The following is an 18,559-nucleotide window of genomic DNA, read 5'->3' as shown; positions in this document are numbered from 1 at the left end:
TGCCGTGAAGCATACTGCTGTTGAAATCCTTTCTGTAATAAGTTCTAGGGGTTCCCCCCTTTTTTAAGGACATATGAATAAACATAAGCGTAGTTTCTATCAAAAAGAAATGTAAAAATGTTTCTCACTTTATTCTGTTGCTTTACACAGTCAACTTTTGGAACTCTTGGAAGATTCATATCCCGTCATGTATTTAGAGAATGTGCTCTAGTGTATTTGAAGGCATAGTTGGATGGCAGTGCCCTCTTGTGGGAGAATAACATACTGTTTATTGCATGCTTGGTTAAATTTTAGAGGTTTCTAAATTTCTCTTAAAAATCTGCACGTATGAAGAATGCCTGGGTGGCTCAGTTGGTTAAGCATCTGACTCTTGGTTTTGGTTCAGGTCATGATCTCGGGGTAGAGGGAATCGAGCCCTGTGTCAGCTCTGCTCAGCACTTTGAGTTGGCTTGAGATTGTCTCTCTCCCTGTGCCCCTAACCTCCCTGAGATGACCTTATTTCTTGCTTGGTTAAATCTTAAGAGTGATTATGTATGAGCCTTCTTTCTCGCAAATAAATAAATCTTAAAAAAATCTGCATGAACCAGTATATTTTGCACAAAATATTTTTTCAACTAGAACCTATTAACTTAATGTTTATTTTTGATCTCTTCCATATTTTAAAAATAAAAAAGTAGGGAGGGTGGTGGAGGTGGTGAGGTGTGAAGTAGAATTGCTCCAGTTTCTGGGTGGGGGGAAAAAATGCATTTTTGAGCAGCTGAAAGAAATTAGCATAAGTGGCTCCAAAATCGAGTTTTTAAAGTGTGTATTCCTTACAAAAGCCCCTTACCCCACGCTTTTTTTTTTTTTTTTTTTAAATAAATCAGTGTTACTCTTTCTTAGGGAAAGTTCTCCAGGCAGAGAGGGAGCCAAGATCCCTTCAGGTACCTGAGTCTTCTCAAGTGATAAAATGTAAATCACATCATATTTGCAGTTAAAGTATGGTGTTTGGCCTGGGTATTGACAGAACAGCATCTGAGTCTTGGTTCTTCTGCTCCACAAGGGCAAAGGATTTCATTTCCCCTTTGTTCCAAGATTGTGAGGATTAACTAAGAGAATGTGTGTGCCTGGCATATAAATAAGTTAAAATATAGTAGCAAGAATGATGCTATTTATTGGGTTTTGCTCTTGCTGTTAAAAAAAATATAATTTTTTTCTGCAATTATTTCCTATTTAGTAGTTGTTTAATTAGTGCCGATGGGTTAACTGGGGTCATGGGTCTTAGGAACAGCTGTGTCTGAAGGTCAACTCATAAACCAACATGAACATTTTGCTGGAAAGGGCTCACCTGAATATTCATTATAACTTTCCCCCTTGTTTTAGTTTAAGGAATTAGATATGGTAGGTTTATATTGTCTATTTATATTTATCCATTGTCATTTAAGGAAGTAAATACATTTAGTGTTAAGACTTTCTTAAACATACTACATTTCAGGCCTTTGCAATTTAATCTTAAAATAACGTTTAACAAGCACCTTTAACCAAATTGACTTGTTAATGCATTAAAACTTACTGGTGTCAAGAGTTTTAAATATCTTCATTTTAAAATGCTTTAATAAATATGTAAACATACTATTGAATATGTTGTAGTAACATACATACTGTCTATTTGTGTATGAAATGCAAGCTTACCCAGACCAGTAGTAGCCCACCTACTCTGAAGGCAGGGCTAAGGAGTAGCCCCCCGCCCTGCCTTGGGCTATCCCCTTTCCCACCTGCCCACATCTCAGAGCACAACTATTTGGTTTCCCTTTTGGGTTGTAGATGGATTTGTCACTTCAGGCTTCAAAAAAAAAAATTCCATTTGGAGCCCCAGCATGGGGCTCGAACCCATGACCCGTAGATTAAGAGTCACGTGCTCTAGGATCTGAGCCAGCCAGGTGCCCTGTCATTTTAGGCTTTTGGTTGTAACTTATTTTCAGGGCTGGAATTTTGATTTCTTTCTGTTTTTTTTAACCTTGCAGAGGCTTTGGGGGTCTGCCTTCATAAGCATGACAGTGTCGACTGTCTCTAAGATACTGATAAGATGAGAAAGAATGGAAGAGGTGCTTAGACTGACTGTACCCCAGCTTGGCTGTGCCCTACCCTGACTGTGCTCTAACCAGACTGTGTTCCAGCCTGGCTGTGCCACAGCCTGACTGTACTCTAACCTCGCTGTCTGTAGCCAGACTGTGTTCTGGGCTGTGGCCACCTTATAACATAGAGCTCTGTTGACAGTCTCTGCCTGCTTCCTAAGCTCAATGCCATCCTCACCCCTACCCCAGAGGTCTATGCAGGGTCTCTATGAGATTAAAATGATCACAAAACAAGTGTAGGTTTAACTGCATTTCTTTTCTCAGTGTAGTTGTTTGAAAATTCTCCTTTTAGGATTCATTGGTGGGAAGCCGGTAAGGATTAATGAGAGGGCTGAATTAGAGAATATTTTTTAATGCAGTTTTGTTCCTCTGAGGTACATTCAGTAACAGAAACTAGGCCAACAAGTTATTGACAATTAGTGGTCCTTTGGGAATCTGCTTTAATGAATAGATAAGAATGATTTGTAATTAGCATAATAATTATATGCAAATGAATGCTTCTGAATTGCTCTAAAACACTTCTGAACTGTTTAAACAGCCCTCCTGAGATCTTGTTACTCTATTAATTTGTGTAGCAAATCTTTTTTTCATAGATCACGCAAAGATAAACTTCAGTCCAGCCCCTGTCCGAATTATTATGAATTCCAAGGTGGTAGGACCTGAATTAATGAGATTTACTTATACTGTATTAATGGTGCTCTGTGGGAACCTGAAAGGGTGAGGAGTCCTTGGGGAGATGTAATTAAAAATAGGAAAGAAAGCTGCTTATTGCAAATAACTGTTGAAATGAGTTTCTTAAACAAGTTCGTAAATGTTATTTGTCTTTACACCTCTGTTACTTGCTTTTGCAAAATTTAATGCAAACATTTTTTTTTTAATGGGCTTCCCCTCTGGAGTTTGGCTTGAATTTTGTCAGGTCCAATTAGTTATGCACTAGGGTCAGCGGTGATCGGATCCAGGAACTCCTTGTGTTCCACGTGCCACAGTGTATACTGAAAAATGAAGGGCATTGATAATAGATGAGGTTTGTTACTGATCTTCGTATTTAATTTGGTCTTTTCCCACTCATCCTGGTCTTTACTTTTAGGATGTGATTAGAGGAAATAAGCTTTGCTAGGTTGAGCAGCAATACCCATGCATTCTAAACTTCGTGATTATCTTTGAGCTATTTGAATAGACACCTAATTAATCATCTAGTGCTAAAGGAAAGCATTTTACAGCAGGCTTCAGGATCCTTATATCTCTCTCAAGTTTTTATTTTTACCCTGTAGAATTGGTTTTTTTGTGGGGGTGAGAGGCAGGGGAAATGCCCTTTTATAAGCAGGTGTGGAGGAGTTGCTAATGCTTGTGGTTTGGGCCCTGTTTTCCTCAGCTTACATTTAGCCTCACCTGTGGTAACCCATGCATGGTTCTTTAAGTATCTGGAGCTCATCTCGATTTTTCCACAAGCTGTCAAGAAACTCCTACCAGTCCCCCACCTCCTACTCACTTCCCCATTCATAATCATGAGTTAAATCTGGGCTCAAGGACATTTAGGTTGGCTCAGCACAGATTTTGTACTTGCATTTTGGGGAACAGCCACTATGCTAAAAGATTCATAAAACTAATATTCTTTGTCTTCAAAATGAATCTGGTTTCTGTTGAGAGTTTCTGTTGAGAGCTGTAGTGAGTAACAGATGTACACCCAAGAGGTAGCACAACTTTTGTATTCCAGTGACAGAAAAGGGCTATTTATAAGAATTTAATGAATGTATTCTGTGGCTTCAGCGTGGAGACTCAGTAAGCCATTTATTTACCATATTATATTTTATTTGTTCTCCAAAGGGTGTCTTGACTTTCACTTGCCTCCTTTTTTTTTTTTTTTTTTTTTTTTTTACTTAAATAAGAGTTTTCAATTAAATAGAGTTGTATTAAAACTAATCCGAATCTACCTTATGCTGATACCATTGTGTTTCCCTGTTGTTCGGGCACTAGTGTTGGTGGAGAGAGCAGTGTCTAGGGACATTACACCTAACTTGATAATGATGGTTTTACTAAGCCCTTATCCTGGCCAGGCCTCTGGGCAATACAGATAATTAAAATTTGATCATAAAAAATTTTAAACACAGTGCACCTTAGATATAAGATTTTTCTACTTTTAAACGTGATTTTAAAACTCATTTTAAAAATACATTTCCTTGGCCTAGTGAATTTGCTTTCTTTTTTTCCCAAGGATTACAGAAAGTGCATAGCAAATTCAGCCTTCAGAATACCCAGGAGCTGAAGACTCAAGTAGGCTACAGCTGTCTTCACCCACAGTATTCTAAAAGAACTAATGAGATGAGAAGTCTGCAGCTGGTGGCAAGCACAATAAACCATGAGCCAAGGGCTTCTCTTCATCAGAGCCTCCCTTTCCCCATGGGATCCCAAAGGAGACAGAATACTAACAAAGCCAGCAGGCTGTCTCATTCCACACTATTGCTCATTTGCAGCTATAATTGGTAGCTGAGGTTGCATTCTGTATGCTGAAACTGTCATACATGAAGGAATATATTTGTTCATTGTGATACGGATATAAGTCGGCCAGTTCTCAAATGCAGAAAGACCAGACTAGATACCCAACAATAAAATTATAGCAAAGACGATTCTGTTAAAAAAACTAAATGTTTGTTATAAAGGTACAAAACTGAGGTTGTTAAAGCGACACCTGCTTCCTGCTTTTTAATACCTTGCTACTTAATTCAACTGATTAAACATTTACGTATTCAAACTAACATTAAAAAAAAAAAAGGCACAAAAATTCCTAGGTTTTAACAAGATGCATTATCCTCATCTGTCAGGGTTAAGGTGCTATTGTTAATAATTGGGTTCTGTTACATTTTCAGTATAATACCTTTAATATTTGCTGCTTTTTAGTCAAGAGAAAAAAGCCAGGGAGACTTACCTTTGGAGATCTGCGTATGTGTGTATAGTATTTTATATGCACATACTCCCGCCTTACAGGCAGATCTACTTAGATACCCCTGCTGTTGCTTGGTGTTGCTGGAATGTGCTTTGCTTATCTGGCTCTTCTGCCACCTCCTGTGTGGTGTACTAGAGTGAGCCGGGGACGGAGGCTAAGAAGCCCTCGGGTAAGAGAGCCATACCACTTCCTTGCTGGGACTCTGGCCTCCTCATCTACAGAAGGAGGCTTCTGGGATGGTCTCCAAGGTTGGGAGACCTTTATAATTCTCTGAGTTCTTAGTTCAGAAAAGTATCGCTGTGAATAACTGGTACTGGTGATGGGGGCTGGGAAGTGGACTACAGCGGTGTGTTGGGCACAGAGTGGAGAAGTTTTGGAAGCATTATTCCATGTTCTTCATTTAATTAATCTGTCAGATAGGCATTGAGAAGCCCTGAGGTTGTCACCCTGGTGGGGAGCTGGGGTTGGGAAGGGCCTGAAGGAGTGTTGTCAGTGAAGTCTGTCTGATGCACCTGTTCGTTTTCACCCTCACTGGGGCCATAATCATGTGGTAGTTCTGCAGGCTCCATCTTATCAGTTCTAAGGTTCCCCTGCCCTCTTTTCCTCACATTTTAATACATTTGAAATTAGGGTTTGTCTTCCAGCTGTGGCATATTTTATGGGCTGAGTGTGTTCCTTCTTAATGGCACATAGAAAATGATGGAGCATCCTCTCACTGCCATCCTTTCAGATTTGAGAAATGTGATATTTACTCTTTAGCATGTGCCAGGCTCCATAATATTTCAGATTTTGCATTAAAAAGAATATTTTGAATGGCATACCCACAGTGAGGTCGCACCCGAGACTGTTTAAAAAAAAAAAAAGTATTTTGCCTTTAAATGGTATGAAATATAAAACACTTCTCAGGCCTCTGGGCATTATAGAGATAATTATAACAATCATAAAAATTTTTAACATACACTTTAGCAGTTAAGGTTTTTCTACCTTTAAACATGATGTTAAAACTCATTTTAAGAATACATTTATTTGGCTCGTTTCGCTTGATTTCGATTCTGAGTATAATTCGCTCCATTCTCTGTTGGCAGTTAATCTGTGCTCTCTGGGGTTTCTGTTATCTTTTCTTTGTTTGCCTCTCTTTCTTTCCCTCAGCCCAACTGTGACTTCTAGGAGCTAGCCCCGAGTAAGTGTTGGTTCTCCTTACATCCTCAGATTCCTCGGACTACCTCATAGTATCTTGCTTGCTGCCTTCCACGTGTGGTGGCTACGGAAATAAATAGACCTCGATGGAGGAGATGGTGTCAAAAGTGATTATTTGATAGAATGTTAAATATTTTCAATTTTGGAGAAAAGTGAGATTGTGTCTAGGTTTCAGTTCTAGGTGTCAGAGCTAGAGAAAATGTTTTCTGGCACCACGTGGTTATTTACGTTAGTTTGCAGGATGGCAGAGTCTGCACTGTGAACCCAGGTCTTGAGACCACCTGTCCAGTTGGTTCTTTTCTCAGCAGTGAAGTTGTTAATTTGAGGGTGCGGCTCTAAATTGGAATTTAAGAACTTGTGTAAATTGACAGTAATTGAACTTTTCTGCTGATGTGCCCAGACGCACGAGTAACTCCCAATTCTCCAACTCCTTGAAGACGGCTTGTCCTGGGTCACTGTTCCTGGATAATGCTGACTGACCTCATGCCTGTGGCTGCACCACACACTGTGTCACTCGAACTTCACATTTTTCCTTCTTCACACTATTTACCTATAACTTTGTCAATAATTATTTGCATGTCATGTGCATTTCCTGAGTACGTGTTGAATCTTGAGCTGCTGCTTCTCAACATGTTTTCTTTGATTTGTGAAAGTTTGTCATATACTTCGGAGTCTGTTCAATGCTTGCTGTTTTCTCTAGAACAATGACTTTTCTTATTTGACTTGTATGGGATTTCCCCCAAAATATGTGGTCTTTCCATCAATGCCATGAAGGACCCCTGGCTGAGAAATTCTATTCAAGAGGGCAGGGGCTCTCCTTTTGTGGGATTTTCAACTCACCAACTGACCTCTGCTCACTGGTACCATTAAAACTCATTTATTTTTTTTGAATCTGGACTTTTGCTCTTCAAAGGGAGTTTTTTCCTATCACTGGATTGTTTGTGTATATGTGTGCAACAACAGAAGAACTTTTGTAAAGCAGACAGGCTTAAAAAGATTTACTTCTTTCATTTCCTCCATTCTTTATGGAAGAGGATGTTAGGGAAATAGAATTGACACACGCTATAGAACTTTGCTTAAAAGTTCTATAAAAGTCTTAGGGCCATTCTCCTGTGACATGATATAACTGAGGTAGTCCCATCACAGAGTCATAAGCCTTTCTCTCACCTTCTGTGACAATGAGGAGCTGCCATGAGAACAATCCCTCTTCCATGAGCAGGCTAAAGGATTTGCACTTTATGGATCTCTGGACGAGGGTTTGTTGAGGCTGGCTTTGTCGTGAGGCATCAGGCACAGACCCAGCCATGAAAGAGATGGGGGTGTTGCAGGATCAGGAGTTCAGTGTGCGTTCTCAGCCACAGTAGTCGCTCTTGGTCATCACCTCTGGGTATTGTCAAGACTGGGATGGCTACCTTTTATTTCTCGAATATGACTATATACTTATCAAAACGTTGAAACTGTTTAATGTGGGAGGATTTGTTCATGGAGATAGCTGTTCAGTAATCTGTGGTTTGTTCATCAAGACTCTTTTGACTAAATATTATGTAGTTGTCTGGCCTTAACATGATAGTATAAAGCAAAGAGAACCAAACCATCACTTAATGTTGTAATGAACTATTTTGCTACGTTTACACAAAAGCACAGCAAGTGTTGGCAGTTTCTGTCCCATGTTTTAGTAGTGGCAAAGAGCTGTTCTGGCAAGGTTAAAGAATTTTCTCTAAATTTCTTCTCTGCCTCTGACTTTGTTTTGCTTTGCAGGACTACAAAGCTGATGAAGACCCAGCATTATTCCAGTCAGTCAAGACCAAGAGAGGCCCTTTGGGACCCAACTGGAAGGTACTGGCTGCTGACCTTTCTGACAGGCAGAGTCTTGGCAACAGACCACTTGACAGGTCCCGAGTCTGGAAGAGCTGGTGATGTTTAAGTGAAAAATAGAAATGGCACAAAAATAGTTTTATTTGTGATAAGGACTTACAGCCAGTTGCAGTTGGCCAGCAAGTCTGTGCTGTATTAACAAACAGAACACAGCCAGACTGTCACTTTCAGCATAATGTTATTCTGATAACTCTTAAAAGAGACAAGTGATTTAGTCTTTGGGGATTGTAATGTTCTCTTTTGAGACTTGAAGCAGTACAAAAATCCATGTTAAATGAAGGTTTATAGTTTAAATTTAGTCTTAGTAAAAACTGAACAAGTTGCCTTCACCTAAGCTTATGTTCCTCGCCTTTTAATAGTTACATTCTGGAAACCAGGACACCAGAGAACAATTTTGATGGCAAGTAGTTGTTTTCTAATAAAGAACACATCCTTACTTTATTCATGGGAGTAGGAAAAGCAATGTCAAGATAATCATTTAAATTGCTATAGAAATATAATATATTTTAAAGATATCCACTAAACTAAATGACAGACCCTTAAAGACAGCCTTAATGTGGTGATGGCAAGTTATTACAGTTAATTTGACAGGAGCAGAGGAACATTAAAACCTAAACATGCCCAAAGCAGATTTCCACCAACGTGTTTTAACTTGGTAACTAATCTCTTCATGCTGATGCCAGTCACTGGTCATCGATAAAATATGTCTGGGTGCTAGTTGTTGTTTGCAGAAAGAGGATTACTATAATTGCCCCACAAATAACCCATTGAGTGGTTCTCCGTGGGTGTTGGATTGTTTTGCAGACTGTCTTGCACATGAGCTAAAATGAAGAGTGGGTCTGACTTTGTTCTATAAGAAATGATTCATAATTACCTTAATTTTGCATTTGTTCTCTGTTTAGAGTTTAGTTCAAGATTGTCCCAATTGAATGGTCACGGCCAAAGACTTTTAAGTCCCAGGAAATGATCTGTTACTTATAAATTAAGGAACAGATTTGGTATGTGTGATCTGAATTTCAGTGACTGGATTTAAAGAATTTCCCCACCCTTTTGCAGATTTCTAATTGTGGACTTTAGAACTCACACTGAGTCAGAGGAGAAGTCTTTCCCCTTTGAGATTTAACCTGGCCTTCCAAAAAAGCAGGTCGTGTTGGAGCAGTAGATGGGTGGCACTTCAAAGGCAGCCCTATCTTCTAGAAGGCTGTCTTGCTCCATTAAGTCCTAATGCTAGCTAGCAATGCTTTTACAGGGACTAGAGAGAGAGAGCAAAGTTGAGACTAATTTCCAACCTTTTAGAACTTGGAATATGATTTTTATTCCTTTTTTATTTATGATTTTTACTCTTAACCAACATTGCTTTGTCTTTTATTATCAGTGATTAATTAGAATTCTAGAATAGGTTTAGTTTTTAGAAATGTGAAATTTACATTTTTTTAACGTCACATTATAGCATTCTTCCCCATTTTGTGTGTGTGTGTGTGTATATGTATGCACATGAGACAGTTGCTTATTATTTCTCTGAGAGGATGCTGGTTGAGTGTTCCCTTTCTACCCATTTATCTCTAGGTTATTAATTCCAGCCAAATGATGGTGTATGTAGCTACTCTTAAAAGTGGAGTTAATGCTTAACTGAATTACACTGAATTTTCACAATCCCAGAAATAACCAGTAGTCTGTCATTGTCTGCCCTCACCTCACCCCCTGCTCCCTGCCCCCGTCTCTGCAGTTTCTCTTTTTGAGGTTTCATTTATCTGTGGTCAACTAAATTCTGGAATTAGTTGTTCCTTCTGAGGTCAGAAGGTCAGTGGTAGTCTGACACTGCATCACAGTGCCTGCGTTGTTCACCTCACTTTGTCTCACCGAGTAGGCATTCTGTCATCTCACACCATCACGAGATTCGTGAGCTCAGTACAAGAAGATACTTTGAGAGAGAGAAAGACCACATCGTGTAACTTTTATTACAATATTTTGTTGTAATTTTTCTGTTTTGTGATTAGTTGTTGATGTTTCACTGTGCCTGATTTATAAATCAAACATGGTCATATAGGAAAAAACATAGTATATATAGGGTTTAGAACTACCCGTGATTTCAGGCCTCCACTGGGGGATTTTGCAGCATACCCCCCACGGATAAGGAGGACCTGCTAAATTATACTATCTGCTTACTCCTCTCAAGGAAAATAAAGAGTAGAAAGGATGATGGTAACTGGTAATTCAGCATGTAGAAAACTGTGGACTGACTTGATCTTGATCTTCTCGGCGGCTCCTGTCTCCGGCAGGCCCAGTTTGTCAGTAATTGTACTCCTTATGGCACTGCGGGCAGCACTGGGTGATAGTTGCAGATTTCTGTGCTTCTGAAATAGGAGAGAAGGCAAGGAATACATGGTAATTAGGGCAAAAAGGATGAAGAAATCCCGTTCTGGACCCACTTACCCCAGTGTGTGTGTGTTGGAATGTTCCTGTGTCAGAGCTGCTTTGTAGCTCTGCAGCTGCTTGAGAGGCCTTCCAAGTGCCATCTCACCCTCACTCTTCAGTCTCCCTTCCTGTGGCCCCTCGGGAGAAACTCCCCTTATAGGAACATATTCATAAGTCTCGTCAGCACTAAGTGCAAACTCTGTGATCTCTTTGAAACTTTTCCTTACTTATCCCACACTGGGGTGTTCTTTTGACCTATTGCAGTATTTACTGTTTGTCTGTACCAGACTGGAGAGTGGAAAAGAAACTTCTCCTTTGGTGCCAGGCACTATGCAAGGTCGTGTTTAATCTTCACGACCTTCCTGTGGGGTAAGTACAACTGCTTCATTATATAGATGAGAAACTTGGTCAGAGAAACACAGTTAATAGCTGTAGGAAAAACAGCAGGATGTCTCCCATTTCTATAGCACTTGATTGAGGGCTTGGCACAGAGATGTTTAGAGACATAGCAGTTTCTGACTCAGAAGCCCATGACTCCCCAATCACCAGTGTATCTTTTATGCCCTGTTGCCTCAGGGCACTTGTATGGCTCTCTGTATTCATGGTATTTGCCAGGTATCAGTTGTATGTTTTCAGTGGTCAGGGAGTCTGTGGGTGAAATCCATTCCCTTATCCCATATGTTACAAGTTGTGAGTTCAATAACTCAATCCTAGCTCTGGGTCTTGGTTTCCACATCTCTGAAATGGGAAGGATGTTATAAATGCCTCAGAAGGTTGTTGCCAGGACTGAACGAAGTAAGGAATGTCATATTCCCAGCGGAGAGGAAGCTTTGGTCTTTAGGAATGAAAAGCCTCATCATACCTAGGGGTTGATTACATCTATGTATAAGATACCCTGTTTATGACACAGTTATTCTTGGTCTCTGTCTAGTCTCTAGGGCTTCCCTCATTCTAGTATCTGGGAGTTGTCAAACTCTTCTTGACTCACCTATCCATACCCTTTATGGTTATGCGTATTTAATGAGTGCTTGGCTTGGGTCAGCCATAAAGCAGAGGCTGCATAAAGTCGAGGGAGTCTTTGCTAGCAGAGGATCATGGAGATGCCAGGGAATAGATTTTCATATTTTCTGATTGGGCAATAGATATTCATATTTTCCAATTTCCAGGTTCCCTCTCCCCCCGTGGTATGATACATACCTTTTATTTTTTGAAAACTTCAGGCCCAGAGATGTTGGCCTTAGTTATATATTTATTTTTCCTCTGAAAAGATAATTTTTTAAAAGTCTGAGTACATGAATTCTGTTTTGTTAAGTAGTGTTCAACATTTAAGTGCTTAGTAATAGAATGATTTATAACCTGATAAAGATTTTTACTTCAAGGTAGATTTGTGCATTTCTTATGGATTTAAATGTTTATTTTGTTATAGCACTGCATGTACATGCGTGTGTATGTGCACATGCTTTGGTTTCGTTTTGGTTTTGAGGGCTTTGTGTGTATTAAATCATGGGTATGACTGCTTATTCTAATGGCTTATCAAAAACAACATACATTTGGATTCCTTTAGCTTTCCAGTTTACCTCCTCCGAACTGAAGAGTTGTCATTTTAGCAAATTGAAATACCATCTTTGAAGATTATAGTGTCATTTTAATTCTATGGCAAGGCCTCATTTCTTTCTTCATTTAATCCAGACTCCTCATGAAGACTTAAGCTTCTGTGTCTACGTATATAGATAGTTGATAATTAGGCCTCTATAGGAGGCTTTGCCAAAGTATCTGGCCCTTAGAGTACTTGACATGTCTCGAAAGAGTCATCTTGCGTCTGAACATTGAGGTACAGGGGATCAGGTCAAATGAAGGTACTGGTCTAGAAATTGGGATTTTTATGTTATCTTATATGTGTATTACGTGCTCTATCTAACCATAAAGACATGTCGTGTTAATGTTCTAATTTCACTCTGGAGCAGAAGCTCTGGCAGTTGGAGCTTTCACAGCATTATGTTATGCTGTTTACCTGCTCAGTCCTGCTTCAGACTCATTTTAGAATTACCAGAGAGCCTGTTCTGGATCCTTCAAGCTAGTTGGATGGTAGCCATCTTTGTGGGTTATAGGGCCGCTAATTTGTTCCCTGCCCTGCTACCAAGACTCCTTTCTCCTTCCGCCTCATATCTGTGGAAAGAAGTGGGAACCTTGCTTGTCAGTGGCCTAAAGTAAAGATACCTCAAGGTCCTGTTGGTCAGGGATGGGAAGAATGGAAGTGGGGTGAGGGAGAAGTTACAGTTCAGTTGTGGAAATCTCTTTGAGATAGAGGTTGGTGAGAACATAGCCCAGAGAGTCCTCAGGAGGCTGATGAGCACTGACAGCCCCCCCAAGGAGGGAGACTGAGGGTGCTCTCCTGAGGTCCTCATCTAGACATCACTGTGAGTTCCAGGAAGGATGTGAAGACATTTAAAACATGTTCCCTCCCTAGAGTCTCACTTTCAAAAATTTATAGTGGGTGACATAAAGATGCTTAATAATTAGTTTCTGGTTAGACCACATGTGGATTATGTATAATAAAGCAGACCTTAAAACATGGCTGTTTTGTTTGTTGAGCATCTGGTTTGGAAAATAGATATTTTTGTTTTGTTTTGTTTTTTAAGATTTTATTTATTTGACAGAGACACAGGGAGAGAGGAACATAAATAGGGGGAGCGGGAGAGGGAGAAGCCAGCTTTCCGTTGAGCAGGGAGCCTATGCGAGGCTTGATCCCAGGACCTCGGGATCACAACCTGAGCCAAAGGCAGGCGCTTAACAACTGAGCCAACCAGGCACCCCGGAAACTAGGTTTTTAATACATTGTAAAATATAAGTAACACTTGGTATGTATGAATTATTTAATATCTACAGAGGACACCAAAAAAGCTGTTCCAGGTCTTCAAGAAGCTGAGTGCCCCAGGAGTGATACATGATTAGTTCTCACCTTATCTTGGACACTGAATGCCTTTGTTATCAGGCAGCACCAAAGGATTCAGGCTTGGACAGATGGAGTGTCTTACTTGAGTTCGAGAGGTGACTTGACAGGATGGGCCCCTTGCAGAGTTCTCACTGACGCTGTCAGGGACGATGTTTTCTTCATGGGTATTATCTGAAGGGTGAACTTGTGGTTTCGCTTGTATATAGTGTCACTCCTAGAGTAATTGGCCACAAGCATGAAGGACATGTCAGAGTTCTGATTAGCACAACGGGTGTGAGTGACTACAAAAATACGAAGTTTGGAGACATGGAAAATGTGACTGACTGCCTTGCCCAAGGAAGGAGGCTTTCCTTTTTATTTTCATTTTGCCTATTTTCATGAAACTAGTTTAACCTGGGATTAGTTTCATCTTTTGAACTTTGATTTCACATTTGCTTACTCCATTTAACATTTCCCATTTGCCCAGTCAGTTAGGAATCTTCCACTTCTGAACCCTACTGAAGGCCTTTGTTGGTGACCTTTCTCATGGTACTTTTTGTGTTCATGACGGGGTACTGGTTTATGTGCTCACCCTGTCTTCCTTCCCCACCTCCTTTGTCCCCTTGTATACACTGAGTTTTCAGCCATAGGCTCTGTGTCTTCTGACCTACTTAATATGGTGCACTGCCTAGCACAGAGGTTTGCTCCTGGGAGAGGCTTAGTAAGTATTTGCTGGATTCAGGTTAACTGCCTTAAAGCAAATAAAACACAATCAAATGTTGGACTTGCTCTATACTTACAAAGAATATAATGCCCACTGTAGGTATATCCCAGTGGCTACCAAAATCTAAACAAAACTGAGGGAATGGTATGGCTGAGTGAGGAATTGGGTTTTGCTTGAGTTTTGCTACACATACTTCACATATATTCTGTAATCTTCTGTTGATATTTACTGATGCATGCACTGGCAACAGCCCCAGCAGTGTATTTATTTTTAACTTTCTAAGTGAAATCTGGGTTGGAAACTTAACATTATGAAATCAACAGTTGAAATTGAGCATTCAGATTGTCTAAAATTGAAAAATTAAAATATGAAGACAATGTGAGCCTACCAGAAACGCCTGTGTCCTTCCAAAGTATTAACTCTGATTAACTGTAGCACATATCAATTCCATCTTCATCCTGACGCATTTTAGGTAGGAAAAAGTGTGTGGAGTTGCCATGTAGCATGGAACTATAAGAGGACCACATTTTCAGAAAATGAGTTCCCAGAATGCCTTTGGGTTTGTTTTGTTTTTTTTCTAATTGTCTTTTACATTTGTTTATATTTGTTTGTCACAGATACAAGAAACTAGTTCTTGTGAATAACGTGGCCTGATTGCTCACCATTCCAGTCACACACGCTGTGTTTTGTTTAGTTCTGTTGCGTGGCTCCAGTATACATTCCTCTCCCTCAGGCTCAGTCCGCATACCTCAGAGTAACCTAATACGCGTTGTTAAATTAAAAACACAATTTGAGTTTGGGGGTTTCATTTATGGTTAGAAACATGAAATGTAAGGAATTCAGTGAATACACAAACTAAATACAATTTTGGAAGCGTTTTCACAGCTAGCTTGTGCTTGCTGTTTTACAGATGAAATTTAAATTATGTCGAGATGAGTCATAATTTGGGGTTCTTCAGTTAGCTCAGGGTTTTCATTTAAAACTTGTGACTGTTCTTGTCTTTTGGTGACCAATCAGTCTGTACATTTTATTTTCAACTGCTCTTTTAAATTTTCATGCTTTAATCTATATACAACTCATATGTCAGTGAAATAATTGTTTTTACTTCTAGATTTAGGAAAGAGTGAATCCTGTCTTTCTTTAAGTTTGGAAATGTTAAGTTTGGGTTATGTTGGAATGTGGTGAATGATCTGAATTTGGATTTTGGCTTTATTTGCCTTGGGTTTTTTTGTTTGTTTGTTTGTTTTTTAACCTGATGGAAGAGGAAAGAGAAAACATTTGTATTGTTTAAGGCTAGAGAGGAAGCTCTGCTCGGCCCCAGTGAGCCTCCTGAGAGCTGAGCAGACAGACTGGAACTCCTTTGGGTTCTCTGGATCCTAGAACATTCCTCTGAATGTGGAGGCCCAAATATTTTCCCTGTTGAGATAGTTTACATTTTAAAAATTACACATTTTTCACAAGAATATTCCTAATAACTTCGAAGAGTATATTTTATTCTGCATGTGTACCTCATTTTTACTTTAGAAGTTTAAGATTAGGAAAAATGTAGTATGGACTGGACTGAAGTTAGATATTTAAATCTTAATTTAGCTTTTAGCTTGATTTTGTGTAGCTTTTATTTATTAAACATCAAAATAAAAAGAAGCAGGAAAACATTTAGATTGTTTATAGTCAAAGAAGAATGAAGATTTGAACTAGTACCCAAGGCAATTTAGGGCAAAATAATTCTTTGTCCTGGGGCGCCTGGGTTGCTCAGTGGGTTAAGCCGCTGCCTTCGGCTCAGGTCATGATCTCAGGGTCCTGGGATCGAGTCCCGCATCGGGCTCTCTGCTCAGCAGGGAGCCTGCTTCCTCCTCTCTCTCTCTGCCTGCCTCTCTGCCTACTTGTGATCTCTGTCTGTCAAATAAATAAATAATCTTAAAAAAAAAATTCTTTGTCCTAAAATGCTCAGCTTAGGGCAAAAACTTCTGTAGTGTATTTTTGAAGCATAATTTTTTTCTTATTACAAAATGATATATATTAAGTTTTGAAAATAAAGAATTATACACAGAAGAAAGTAAAAATCAATTAGTGTTTCACCATTTAAGTATTGCTATTTATTATATTTCCTGATTTATGTAGTTTTGTTAATAAGTGTTTATGCCATGCACAGATACCTGTTTCTGTTCAGATTATGTCTTTTTTAAAAAATGAACGTTCTTTAAAAAGATGGTTTTTAGTGGCTGGCTGCACAGTAACCCATTGTTAAGTCCAGGTTTTTGCGATTATAAATAAATCTGTAGTGTTTTTCCTTACCTGATGAACTGGGATACATTTCTGAAAGTGGAATTGCCGAGTTAAAAGATACGTGGTATACATAGGAAATGAACAGCTTTAAGGCTCTGTAATGATGTGGGGTCAGATCTTACCCCAAGAAGATGGTGCCAAAAGTATCATTTCAGCTTTTACTTAACCACATCTGGGCAATTTCTCTATTTTTGGTTTCACCATTAAGTATGGGAACCTTTTTTTTTTTTTTTTTTAAGTGATCCCTACACCCAATGTGAGGTTCGAACTCAGGACCCCAAGACCAAGAGTCACATGGTCTTCCAAAAGAGCCCACCAGGTGCCCCTAAGTGTGGAGACTTTTTAAGTCATTTTTTAATTTAACCATTAGTCTTAAGGCCATACATAGCTCAAATTAAGAGGAGAATTGCATGAGTCATTTTAAGAGCTGAGACCTTGACTGTCGTATATATTAATAATGAGAAAAACACAACTTCTGTGTTCTCAGCTCGCTCTTCTGGTTATTTGAGGTTATGTGCCTCATGCTGTAAGGTGTTGATACTACAGAGAATTAGGCCAAGAAATAAAGGCAGCAGGCTCTTCATTTGCTTGTATGTTCTTTAATTGGTACATACTTCCCCAATTTTTCTTCTAATAACTACTTAACTTTCATGGAAAACAAAAAGCCAGTGAGACTGGAATACACATTTTAGATCTAGGGAAGATAGTTCAGAGAACAGGTTCTTTTTGTCCCCCACTTAAACTAAATTTTATAGATGAGTATTAGTTTGTAAATTACCAGTATTACCTTAATTGATTTGAACAGACTGCCAGAGTCACTAGATAGAATGTGAGAAACAGACTTAGGTAATTGTTGAAGTCCTGTGTGTCCTGCTCTTGGATCCCAAGTGTGGTATGGACATATTTGTATTAAATTTAGTTTACTCTTTAACTAGAACCATGCTTCATCCCACTGCTTTTATAAAATGGTAAGAGAATTCTGAGGAGTTGGTGTTCTGCTGAAAACAACCAAGGATTTTGGTTAGCACAAGGTGTGCAATGATTTGGAGTTTTGGAACGAAGCCATCAGCCGCCTGTAATTAATAGGACCTTGGAATGTTCCATCTGGAAGTTATCTTAGGGGTAATGAGTGGTGCATCAGAGGTTCTCAGCCGTGGAGGGAATTTAGCCCAAGTGCATGGGCAGGAGGATATTGCACTAAGCCCATTATAGAATAAAGTGCAAAATTAAAATGTTAAGACAGGCCATCAGATGTCAAGGACATGTGCTTACTGCCTGTAGCACTGGGCCACCCCTGACCCTGGACTAAGTAAGTTCACTCATCCTTGCTTTTAGTATCCTATCAGTGGAGGATGAAAAGTTGAACCTTTCCTTTTACTGACTGAGAAATAAGGCCCAGAGAGGTTAAGGATCCTGCCTGCCTTGCATAGGAAGTTACCTTGCATAATGGGAACTGCAACCCATGTCCCCCTAGTCTTACTACTATTTAACAGGTATTTTAGTACTATATTCTTCATATCCCAAATTGTGTTTCATATGAAGGTTTTCAGTGACACTCTTTGGTTTAGAGAGTACCTCAACATTGGCTAATGGCTTATTGGAAAAATGACCTGTGAAAGACTAGTCTTGTGATCATTTCAGTGAGGCTGGTCATTCAGAAGCTAGTTGTGTGGAAGGCTGGCTGGCTACTTCCACACACAGAAGTCCAGCTGAAGTGCATGGGACCAGCAGGCTAGGGAGGGGGAGGGGGAATTGCAAATATGTTTCAGGCCAGGGCATCTCTTCTGGTAGAGCTCATTAGCACCAAGGATAGTGGTTTTATTGTTATTTATGCACATGTAATGACTCTCGTCATTACACTTTTGTGACCACTTTTGTGACCTCTTAACAACACCTAGCATGGATAGAGTTGTAAATGACACCCTCTTAATACTTGCTGAATTAAACTTGTGCATAAAGTATATGGGATTGTATATGTATGGGTGTATATATACACATCTGTGCTGAATTTTAACATTAGTACTCTTTTATGGCAGGGGAAATAGAGCTCAGCTAACCAAATTCTTCTGTTGACA

At 39.5% G+C, this 18,559-nt stretch overlaps 1 protein-coding gene across 2 annotated transcripts in view; it reads left to right on the top strand.

Annotated features, from left to right (window-relative positions):
* Positions 1 to 18,559, top strand: part of PITPNB (phosphatidylinositol transfer protein beta) — a 63,495-nt gene that overhangs the window by 34,022 nt on the left and 10,914 nt on the right. For both annotated transcript variants that reach the window (XM_004766522.3, XM_004766523.3), the window contains exon 8: positions 8,011 to 8,088. In XM_004766522.3, coding sequence (XP_004766579.1) covers positions 8,011 to 8,088 — 78 coding nt within the window. The remainder of the gene's footprint in view (positions 1 to 8,010; positions 8,089 to 18,559) is intronic.

The sequence above is a fragment of the Mustela putorius genome, unplaced genomic scaffold (assembly GCF_011764305.1).
Source record: "Mustela putorius furo isolate JIRA1106 unplaced genomic scaffold, ASM1176430v1.1 tig00000578_pilon_pilon_pilon, whole genome shotgun sequence".
NCBI classification, from domain to species: Eukaryota; Metazoa; Chordata; class Mammalia; order Carnivora; family Mustelidae; genus Mustela; species Mustela putorius.
Note: the sequence above shows the minus strand (reverse complement) of the source record. Positions and strands in the feature narration are given on the sequence as shown.